Source organism: Aulostomus chinensis, chromosome 23 (assembly GCF_037954235.1).
Source record: "Aulostomus chinensis isolate RoL2024-O1b breed Wild chromosome 23, RoL_Achi_v1.0, whole genome shotgun sequence".
Taxonomy (NCBI): domain Eukaryota; kingdom Metazoa; phylum Chordata; class Actinopteri; order Syngnathiformes; family Aulostomidae; genus Aulostomus; species Aulostomus chinensis.
This window is the reverse complement of record NC_141342.1, coordinates 6,250,738-6,262,544: the sequence shown is the minus strand read 5'-3', so window position 1 is coordinate 6,262,544 and position 11,807 is coordinate 6,250,738. Positions and strand designations below refer to the sequence as shown.

At 46.0% G+C, this 11,807-nt stretch overlaps 1 protein-coding gene across 1 annotated transcript in view; it reads right to left on the bottom strand.

Annotated features, from left to right (window-relative positions):
- The window catches only part of vstm4b (V-set and transmembrane domain containing 4b), a 16,047-nt gene extending 4,240 nt beyond the window's left edge, over positions 1–11,807 (bottom strand). Inside the window, exons 1-7 of the mRNA XM_086195607.1 lie at positions 11,722–11,807; positions 9,544–9,951; positions 3,113–3,166; positions 2,773–2,880; positions 1,878–1,911; positions 1,170–1,294; positions 589–653 (exon numbers count right to left, since the gene is read on the bottom strand). Of these exons, the coding sequence (XP_086051733.1) occupies positions 589–653; positions 1,170–1,294; positions 1,878–1,911; positions 2,773–2,880; positions 3,113–3,166; positions 9,544–9,951; positions 11,722–11,773 (846 nt within the window). The 5' untranslated portion in view covers positions 11,774–11,807. The remainder of the gene's footprint in view (positions 1–588; positions 654–1,169; positions 1,295–1,877; positions 1,912–2,772; positions 2,881–3,112; positions 3,167–9,543; positions 9,952–11,721) is intronic.

Below are 11,807 nucleotides of genomic sequence, written 5' to 3'. Positions count from 1 at the left end.
AGAAGGCTCCTGGTGAGGACCAAGACAGGAAGGCCAAATGGTGGATGATTTCCTTGGTTGACATTTTTTGCCCAGGATTTAGGCAGCAGAGCTTCTCGCTCTTGCAGCACTTTGACCACCAAACTGTGAGATGAGAGCCACTTGATTCCAGGCGCAACTAGGTTGTGCTGCACCTTTCATGACATTTGTTATTAAATATGTAACAATGACATTAGCCGCTGTCTGGTATGGTAGCTTTTGAGGAAAAATAATAATTTAAATTCATTTGTCATCCAAATATGGCAACAATCCCTAACTTCAGTTATATCAGTGAAGGGGCAAGTGCAGAGTTAAAACCGCAGAGGTCCAGGCCTTGACCCCTGTGGAACTCCACATGTTGGTAGGAGCTCATCTGAGAGGGTTTTGCGACTAAGTAGTCCCAAGAAGGAAAGACCTGAACCATGTTGGAGAGACAAGACAGGGCTCAAGTCTGTTTGTATTATGGATCCAAAAGCAGCACTTAGAGGAAATGATTAGGACTGTTTTATAGTTGGGGTCTAATTCAGTATCAATAAACAAAGTGGGGGGTGTACGAGAGGCTGTACTCACCAAAACAACTTTCCTTGGTTGTGGTTTTAAAAGTTTGGGTTTTCTTGTCTTATCTCCAATTGGAGCTACAGGGACAAAACAAAAGTTAGTGGAGCCATGAATAATCATAATGATAATAATGACATTATTCATGTGTATATTGGGAAACAGGTCTCTCCATTAAAACACACCAACAGGCACAAAAACTAGTTTTTCACTGTAACAGAAAATAATAATAATTATTATAAAAATAATAATTCTAATAATTTAGATGTGTATGGCAAGAAAGCCAGTGTTGCTTCACAGCCAGGCTCAGCTGTTGAGAGGATTTCTCTGCCATTCCTGTTTGTACCACTGACACTGAGCTGATGGGAACGATCCCATCGGCCGATGAGTGAATGCGAGCCGTGGGAACGTTTTCCCCTTCAGAATGTGCCTCTGTAACTTGATGCGTCAACTCTTGTTTGGAAACCTGACACAGACACAGACTCGCATTCTGCTGGCCCTGCTTGTGGGCTAAAATGAGTCACAAGTTACAACAGGCAAAGATGCAGGTCCAGCTCAGAGGTTGTGTGGTCATGCGCTCTCAGATTAGCGCGCACCTTTGGCTGGGATCTCCGGCGGTATCTCCTCCTGGTGATCTCTGCTCCTCCTCTTCCTGTATCTCTTCTCCTTCTTGGGCAGAGCAGGAGACACGCTGGCTACACTGGTGACTGTTTCTCCTGAGCTGGAACACACGACCAGACTTTTGCTTTTAAATTCAAGACGATTATTAAATAAACTTCAACAATTTTACACGTCACCTAAGTCATGTATTTTGGCGTATGTGGAATTTATATGTGTAATAATTATCCTGTGCACTGAGTTTTTCTTGGGAGCTGCTGCTTCTGCCTGATTACTGCTAAACACACACGCACGCACGCACGCACAGGTGTATCATCTGACCTAAAACACACCTGAAGGTTGAGACGTTTCTCCGTTACTCTGTAGATTTGCGCCTCTAATAAACAACGGCTGGAGGAAGAAAAATTCTGATGTCACCACAGGCGCATTTCAGCGTGACGTCCATCAGTGGCGTTTCAAACTAATTGTCAGTTTTTAGTTTTGCTAATGAAGTTTAATCAAAGCTGTACGAGGCTCAGGGGCGGCGTGGCTCAGAAGTAGAGTGGTCGTATAGCAACTGAAGGGCCGCTGGTTCGATCCCCACTTCCCCTGGTGACCATGTCCAAGTGTGAGCAAGACACTGGAGACCCGTCCAGGGTGTAGGAAACGGATGGGTAGAAGGAGAACGTACTAGGCTGAAGTCTTACCTGTTCTGAGGGCTTTTGACCAAGTGGTAATTATCTGCAAAGAGAAAAACCCATTTAGAAACATAATAGTGAAATTAAACTTCCATTATAAGCGAATAAATAGTGGAGCTTTTCATGTGGCACAGCAAAAGGATCAGTGGAGGACACTTATTTTAGGAAACGCTGAGGTAAACGAGAAACTTTTTCCTGATCTTCATGTGTTGTCAGTTCTGGCAGCAGCGTCATCAGGACGCCGGCTCCAGAGTTGAGGAGCATAAGAACTTAAAGCTGCTTGACGAGTCTGGAGGGTTTGAAATGATCAAGCGCGTATTTAGAGACACTTTTTTGGTTTGAGTAAGAGAACGCGTTCTAGAGGCTGCGGAACGTCCCAGTTTCTCCGGATCAGACCTTGACATCACATTGAGGATCTTTGTGATATATTTAAGCTGTTAGGTCTTTTTTATTTCTGACATAATGTGACTGCTGACATCAGAATCCACGGAGGTTTCTCACTGGATTTTTATTCCTTTGGGAGAAAGACAAGAGGATGGTCTGGAGCATTCAACTACAAATTTGATGCACTTTCCAAGGCATCAAATTATTCGTGAACATTTGGTGAAAGAGCTCAATTTATTTGTGTGTCATCAGCATTCATGTGGTAAGAAAGCATAACCTTTTTAGTTCATTGCTATGAATTAACAGGTGCGTGTAAAGTTGAAACAATAGAAGCCCAGGAGTTGACCCTTGTGGAACTCCAGGGTGATGCAGCACTGATGAGGGTTTAAAGTGGCTTCAGTTCCAGTGTTGAGGGAACAGTTGACTACAGTTCCCAGCATCTGAGGGCATCAACAGAAGAGACACTGATCCAACTAAAGGTCAGAGGTCATTGGAAAGTGATCTCACGGCTGTCTCTGACCTTTTAACCTCTGCTTCCTCTGTATGTACTGGCAAGTCACCGTCACCGTGAACATGCACATGCAGAGTAGTCCGACGGAGCAGATCAGCACCGCACAAAGGTACACATCTGAAACACAACAAGGACACAACATCATCGCTGCGCACACCGTCTGCAGGAGGAAAACACAACATTTTTCTGAGCTATTTCAGGAACTCCAGTACATCTTTTGGGTTGGGCTATTTTTGCTGTCCACGACAACACATGGCATTCCACACACACACACACACACACACACACACACACACACACACACACACACACACACACACACACACACACACTAAACATGAGGACTTACCTTCAAACAAGCTCCACAGGCTGTCTTTGGCCTTGGAGGCGGGCAGGACGTGCACTACAAGGAGAAAGAAGGGGAAACGTGAAGTCGGCGGTCATCATTGTGGCTTCGCTGCAGCTTGATTATACGCTGGTTGGAGTTTAAATAAAGTTAATTGTAGGAAGACAACGCGCTGAGGTTTGTCTCCTCCCTGCCTGTCAGTTCCTGTCCAGGAGGCTCCAGTTTCGCCTGATCAATGTTCCCTCTTTAACTTCCTCCTCACATTCATAAACAGCAGAGCAACGAGAGGCTGAGGGTTTTTTTCTCCGGTGTTTTCTGATTCGTTTTAAAGAAAAACTCTCAAAATGTTTTGGCTTGACAGTCAAGTGTGAAGCATCAGCATGGAGGAAAACAAGACTGTTGAAAGAGGCTGATGAACTGCCTCAACTGACCCATCCTAAGGCCCGCCCTCTTTTCAGAACAAAACAGGCGGGGATTAGGATAGGTCTTTGATAAGCCCCGCCCACTGCAGCTAAGCCTGTCCAACATAACCGTGCACAATGACGGCGGAGACAAAGTCCCAATGATGATTTTGTAGTATAGACAATGACTTGAGGCACAGCTGGAGAAAAACATTCATTTTCAAAGGTGCAGTGCTACTAGCAATGAATATGAAATAATAATTCACAATACTAATTATGTTTTTATGGTGTTTTTAATTTAAAGGACTGTCACCAGCAGATTTCCTCAGCTGCACTTTTAAAAAAAATCCTTTACATTTGTTTTAGTTCTGTCCTGTGAGTTGTACCTTGTTTATCATTGCTCTACATTTTTGAAATACCAGGTTTGCTGTTCTTGTTTTGGCGCCTTTCTATGCTCGCTGGCGCCCAACACCTCCAGATTAATTTGACTTGAATGTGAGGAGGTTGCATCTTTAAGCCCTTCTCACGCTGGCCCCCATCCTGAGAGTTCCTCTGTGTTTTCTACTTATTTCAGCCTGTGGGGATGTATTTGTGTTATGGTCCTGATTTACAGACCAACAAAAATGTGAGCACCAATCAGGGTGACGAGAATCCCAGCGGTGTCTCCGATGTTTCCCATACAGCTGACACGCTCTCCCTTCTCCTCCCAGTGTGACCACAGCCGTCCCTAACACTGGTGTAGTCTGGACGAGCCGGCGGGAGGAAGCTCGTGCAGTAACACCCACCGAGTATCCTGAAATACCCCGGCTGACGACGCACAGCGGTCATTATGGACTTCCTGTCTCCATTTAGCTCGCTCATCAGACAGATTCTTTAAAAAGAAGTCCGCAGTGGCAGGCATCTCATCCACTGATGCGTTAGACGCCATCAGATGCTCTCAGCAGTGAAACCATTTGACAGCTTTTTCTGTCACCATCAGCCGAGGACACACCAAACGCCGCTGTCATGGCACGTTCACTTTCACCTAGATTCTGTTTTTCTTCAAAACCCTGCTGCCATGGAGCCGGCAGCTCTCAGACCTGGGAAGTTACCGTGGGATTCAGTCTCCATCTGGAAAACCACTAACTGACCACAAGTGACCTACATTCTACTGTTTGGAACCATGCTCCGAATTGCTTCTAAGTCGAGGAGACACAAAACTAAATTTAGCAGTGTTTAGTCACAACTTTTACTCTCCAGAAATTCTTAGAACAGTGAAAACGTTCATGCCTTCCATCCTTTTGATGGATGTGTCTATAGAGACCAGAATACCAGAACATCTTAATCTGACCGGCTGATGCCGGGACGTAGCGTTTGTCAGATGATAGGAAACTCAAATGAATGAAATATATTTTAAAATGCCGGTAACTTGTCATTAGAGGGTGAATATATATATATATATATATATATATATATATGTATATATGTATGTGTATATATATATATGTATGTATGTGTATATATATATATATATATATATATGTATATGTATATATATATATATATATATGTATATATATATATATATATATATATATATATATATATATATATATATATATATATAATATACACACATAGAAACGTTTCAATGTGAAATTAGAAAATAAAATGAAGATTGAATGTAAGTGCTGGCCCGTCCGTCATAGCAGATAATTCACAACTCAATCCCGACACGCTACGTTTCAGATACATTGGAATAGTCAAAATGGGAAGAAGCTGCTGTGTGGTGTGTAATAAAAGTGCCTCTATCCTGGTCTGGATAACATCTTCTGTCCCAGCAGCTCTTGAATGGTTTCGACTGCAGCCGACGACACTGGAAACATTCAACAAACTATTTTTTTGTTCATCAGACTTTCAGAGCGCTGGTTCCTGTTTGCGCCATCCGTCCACTGGGCTGAAGTGAATAAGGAGTCAGTGTTTTCATCGGCCGCCGAGTGACTCACTCTTCTGTATCCATCTAATTTACTGTATTATAAATGACTGGGAATCAAGGCAAGGACACAGCAGTCGTGTGTCTTCACAAAGCTGTGAATGATCCAGTCTGTAACTCTGCTGAGGGAATTAGCGTTTTCTGACTGTAAACACAGGCCAGCTTCTCTGCTTTTTGTTTGGGTTCTTTCCCTGGTGTCTCTGTCCGCTCGCCACATCCGTGAACTATGAACTGCACACACGCATCACTCGTCATGCAGGAAAATCTATATTCAGTTTGTTTATGACAAGAGGAGGCTGGGATTGTTTTGATACCCCCCACAACCCCTGTGAGATCTGGCTGGGAAACACCTGGACACCTACTGTTCACTGGAATACCATCACTTACGTCACACACACACACACACAAACACACACACACACACACACACACACACACACACACACACACACACACACCATCACAGCTGAGAATATGTCAATAAAGATTAGTTTGAACAGATTTCCTCATACATGTTTTAGTCCCAAGTCATCCAGACAGAACTACAGTGAATGAACACACACAACCTCCAGCCTCTACTCAGACATCAACAAACGATAACAGAGCCGTCTGAGACCCAACGAGCAGATCCAGAGGTGTTGATCATACATCTGCCTCACTCAGAGGAACACACAGGCTCCACTCGCTGAACGAGCACCTGAGTAACTTTCTTCCACATTCCCAAGCCTGAACGCTCCTTTTCTACTTTGACTCACATCATTCTGAGTAGCACTTTGTCTAAATGCAGTATTTCCTTCAATAATACGACTCTTCCTTGACTGAGAATAGTTCTCCACATCCGTGACCACAGAGCGGGAAGAACCACTCGACTGTCACAGCAAACAAACCCTCCTCAGCACCACTATCTCTGGTTCCATTTCTGCTGAGTCTCTCTCTCTCCCTCCTGCTTCTGGGAGGGAAACTCCTCAACAGGGCCAACGTCAACAGCTCTAGTCCAGGTCTGCCCGGCCCAGAATTGGCTCAGGATTCCTCCAGAGTCCCAGGCTGCAGGATCGCATCCATGGAAAATGTGGTGAGCTGCATCTCATGTTGATGAAAGTGGAGAAGAACGCCGTGAGTGTTTTAGCGGTGCGGGGGAGGAGGAGCAACGGAGTGAAGAGAATCACCAAAGGATGACGCTAATATTAGCATTAGCATCAGTGTCCCCAGAAACTCAGACTTCCCTGACAAAAGCAGCCGGCAGAGTCTCTACAGCTGATCCCTTATGAGTGACACGTGGCTAGACTCCGCCCACGATCATAGCTTAAGGTGATGAGTCATGATGGGGCTTTGGATTCGTTACTGAATTAGAAATATTTTTCTGAAAAACCAACAAACTCCAGGAGTAACCTAAGTATCCAAAGTTCCTCCTGATGCCTTCAGGTCATGTCTCAGTCAAGGTTCCTCTTAGATGTAAGAAGGTTTACCTGGAAGTTCTACCTGGACAGTGACACATTGATCAAACGCATTAGTTTGAGCCTTTTCTCTATTAACAAGAGCAAAATTTGAAAATACAAACAATGAGGAGCCTTTTGATTTCTACCAAGGTGCCAGGTTGGTGAGGGATGAGATGAGGAGCTAAAAGACTGGAGCTAAAGTTGAAAAACACAACAGAGAAACTTGAGAGGGCAAAGGAGGCACCAGGAGGCACCAGGAAGCACCAGGAGCCACCAGGTGCCACCAAGAAGCACCAGGAAGCACCCGAAGGCACCAGGAGGCACCAGGAAGCACGTAAAGGAACCAGGAAGCACCAGGAGGCACCAGGAGCCACCAAGAATCACCAGGAAGCACCCGAAGGCACCAGGAAGAACCCGAAGGCACCAGGAGGCACCCGAAGGCACCAGAAATTACCAGGAGGCACAAAGAAGCACCAGAAGGCACCAGGAGGCACCCGAAGGCACCAGAAATTACCAGGAGGCACAAAGAAGCACCAGAAGGCACCAGGAAGCACCAAGAGGCACCGGGAGGCACCCAAAGGCACCAAGAGGCACCAGATAAATGTCAAACATAAGAGACAAAAGAAACAGAACCAAACAGAAACTCAATGATTGACGTAGCAAGGAGACAGAACTGTAGCAGAGAAGTTCCAATCAACGAAGAAGACACAGATTAAACCAGTCAGACAAGATGGAAACAAAGACAGGATGTACCACGAATACACACGGGGAAGGACATTTCAAAATAAAACAGGAGTTGTCAAAGTTCTAAAACACAAACAAACAAAGGAACGACAGAGCACAAAAACCAAAGCGTTAATGTTCCCACTAAAAATCTCAAAGTCCAAGAGCAACGTTATGACTACAGTGTAAAGACTGAAACAGCCAACAAGTGTGAGGCTTCATTCAAAGCATTTTACAGAATGTTAGCACGAGTCTATTAAAAATGTCTCAAAACAAGAATCAGGAACAACCTTTGGTCATTGACCACTGAGGTGTTTATTTAACCTTTTGGAAAACAAGTTTTGGTACGATGAAATATCACACACATCTGATCTACCACAGTTTGTGTAGAATGTTCTTGAAGGGTCTGTTCATGACCTGCATTCTCTCTTTATGGTTTTATCTCCACACAGATCAAGAGACAAATCTTGCCCCTCACCAGAAGACCCAGAACTACCAAGGAACCAGCCTTTACTGGAACTCAGGGTGCTCACCGTAGCTCAGCTTTCTGGCTAATGCTTTGCTGGCCACAGCTGATAAACTCATTTCAGCCCACAAGCTGCTAACGTGCAGTGTGAAGACGGAACGGTTGACACATGCAGCGGCTGAAGAGAAGACAAGAGAGCGTGAGTCCCCTCAAAGTAGGATCTGATGGAAATGTTGGTCTAAAATAAATCCAAAGCTTGTAACTTTTGTGTCTGGTTCCATGAAAGTGAAGAGCTCTTTCTCCAGTATAATACCACTTTGTGTCATTCGTTGCATCATGTGAGCGCCGCAGTGATGTCAGCACACCAGTGCCCTGCTCTTTCTCCAACATCTCGTTCTCCACCACGAACCGACGGTGACGCCGGCTCCTCTGATTGGAGCTCTCCTCGCCCAGTGGGACGGCTCCTCGTCTGCTCCCTGGGAGTTCCCTAAACTAACAAACCCACAGACGTCCAACTGCTTCAGAATATATCGGAGGGATTTTGCAAAATCAGAGCATGACAGTCATTTAGAGTCCCGACCAACAGAGATTTAATGGACCGCACACACACACACGCACACACACACACACACATACACACACACACAGCTCCAGCCATGAGACGTCCCGGTGTCAGTTTGTAGTCTCACTTTTGTCAAAATTGATTTTGACACTTCTTGTGTTGTGGTGGCACCAGTAGCTGTTCTGCTCCGCCCAGCATCATCAAACACAGTGATGTCATCCTAAGTCACCACAGCTGCTGGTTTCTCCCCCTCAGAGGTTCCAGACCCCCCAACCCCCCCACAGACGATGATAAACACTTAACAACGCTCTCAGCAGACGATCGTATACCACATTTCTACTATGGCGAGGGTTCAGGCCCAGAACGCAGCCAACAGAACATCATGCACGTGTGAAAGCAGCTTTGGCAAAGAAAACGTTGCCATTCGAGGATCTGCAGCATTTCTTTGCCGTTATCCTTACGCACCATCTGCTGAACCCTCCATGGCTAAATGTCACAGGAAGTCTTACGAAACAGGAGGCGTCTCTCTAGCTGAGTCACTGTCTGTCACGGAGCGATGAACGAAGACAACTCTCACAGGCCCGTGGCCCGTTAGCCGGTTCTGGCCGGTTTGCCTGTGTCGAGGCTCAGTCGTCTGAACCACTCGGCGCTGCTCAGTCATTTGGGAAAACATGACTGTTTAGAACATTCCAAGCATCGGAATGCAAAGTGGAAAATTGTTGGAGGAGTTTCATGACAGGTTTTTAAATTTTTGATAGCAAACTGCAGATATTATACCGTCACAATGCCCTGCAAGACATGAACGCTGCTGCCTGGCTTTAAGGTGGCGTGAAAAACAAATCTACAGCCCTGATGAGAAAAGCCCCCCCCCCACCTCTGAGTTCGGTCGCGGCAGTGCAGTTGGATGACGCCTTCCAGCGGTCCTCGTGCCTTTTGAACTCCTGGACCCGACATATGTAGAGCCCCCGGTCCCCTTCGGACACGTTCAAGATCAGCAGGTCAAAAACCTTCCCCTGCTTCACCACCGTCAGCTTCATCTTCGGCCACGAGAAACTCTTGGTATAGTTGCCATAGAAACGAGCCTTTCTCATGTTGACTCGGGCGATGAGAAGTTCGTCCTCGGGTCGCTCTGTCCCAGCTGGTAGGAATGTCCATTTAACTACGGGTAGAGCAGCGTTGCGACGCCGCTGGGACACAACACATGAGAGTGTGATGTTCTGGCCCTCCTGGGCCACCGTGACGGGGGACGGCGTGATGGTGACGTTGATGGCCAGACACAAATCTGTGGAGAAAGAATCAAACATGAGTTTGACCCGAATCTACCGTCAAGACGCATCAGGAGTTGATGGACTTGATGCAGGTCAGTTCTTGAGTGGATCCAGTCGGGGTCTGGCTGTGCGGTTCAGCAACTCTCAAGGGTTGTGCTGGTATGTTGGAGGACTCAGATTCAAGAGCTGAGGAGCTTCATTGATGTTGACGCCACAATCACAGTCATGTGGGCTGATGGGAAACCTCCCATTCACCAGATTAGGATGCAGAATCTGGAATATTTTACTCGAATCTCAGCGCTGCAGCTGCTGATCTCTTCTGAGCATTAAATGGTGATTATGACTGCTGATATTTGAAAATGTGTAATGATGAAAATCTAATTGTAAGTGCAGCATTTTCTCAACATCAGAAATGATGGAAAGATTGAAAAACAGATTTGGCATTTAGATTAACTGAGTAAATGACTGAAGCTGCGTTCACGACGACTGCAGGCGCCAGGCGAGGGCTCACCATCGCACGCACACATTTGTTCTGACACAGCGGCGACTGAGATGACGAGTCTTCGGTTCAGTTGTGCAGGAAGCGAAGCCTGTGGGCCGATGCTGGACTGCAGATACAACCAGCATCAGGCTTTGTTTCCTGCCTGTAACACTAAACTGAGGGCTAAATAAGTCACGCTTTGTGTCAGAGGGCCTTCCTGAGTGAAGCCCAGAGTTTCGTCACTATTGTGTCACGAGTTTCATCAGCAGTGTCACGTTTACTTCACTAATCATCAAGCGTCTTCCCTTTTAACTGCAGGTAACTGATTCCTGTCGTCAGGCTCGGCGTATGAAGCCACAAGTATCCTCATGATCATCATTATTATTATTATTATTATCATTATTATCATTATTATCAAGTTTGTTCATGAGTCTAATGACGCAGTTCTCAGGTTGACTGATCTTTCTTATCTGAGTGAACGCACAGGAGCTCTGTTTTTGCAGTACTGATACTTGGATGAGGCCCACGTGAGCTTCATGTCACTCGTTGTCTTCAGCTGATTTCAGCTCCAAGCTGCTTAACACTGAAGCACTTCAGAGTAAACGTACCTCAACAGCTGTTAGTTACTGCATAGTCAACAATGCTCTGCCAGGGTTAACTCACTGTGTCCATGGTAACTTTACAGTTTACAGCAAAGATCATTTACAGTAAGTGTTGTTCCCTCCATCATCAAGTACTAGGAGGGAGCAGTACTTCTACTACTAATGCACCGCGGGTGTTTGCAGCCACACAGTCCCCGTCCTGCAGTCTCCGTCTGCCTTCTTTTGCTGACGAGGTCGGATTGTCTGGACGAAACTGAGGAACAAACGGCGTTGCCTCATGTGTTGCATGACAACCCATCACGCCGGATCAGCACTTTGCTGTCACGGCTCAGTGGTTCTGGTCCTGCTTGTCATTCAGACCTCTGGCAGTCTTGTCTTTCATTCAGGTTTGAAATAAAACACAGGTGAGCAGCTGACCTCCAGCCTATTCCCACAGCCAAGGGTTGAAATCGCTGGAAATGTTGGAGTGTGAAGTCCTGCTGACGCTCGCGTTCATCTGCAAACAAACGCAGCTCAGAGTGCTGATTATCTTTCAGAACACACCCTGGGCCCAGCACCAGCAGAGGTCGACGGAGCCTCTTCATCCCGCTCACATCCTTCCTGAGGCCCAGATGTTTTCTGCTGCACTTCTGTGAGCAGCAGTGGAAAACATTTCATCCTCCCCACATCCTCTGGTATGAAGCAACACCAATGTTTCCTACCTCCAAAGAGAGCTCGAGTCAGGAGAGCGAAGACCACAGAAGAGATCTTCATTTTCCACGGCTGCAGCCTCCATAAACTCCAAGTT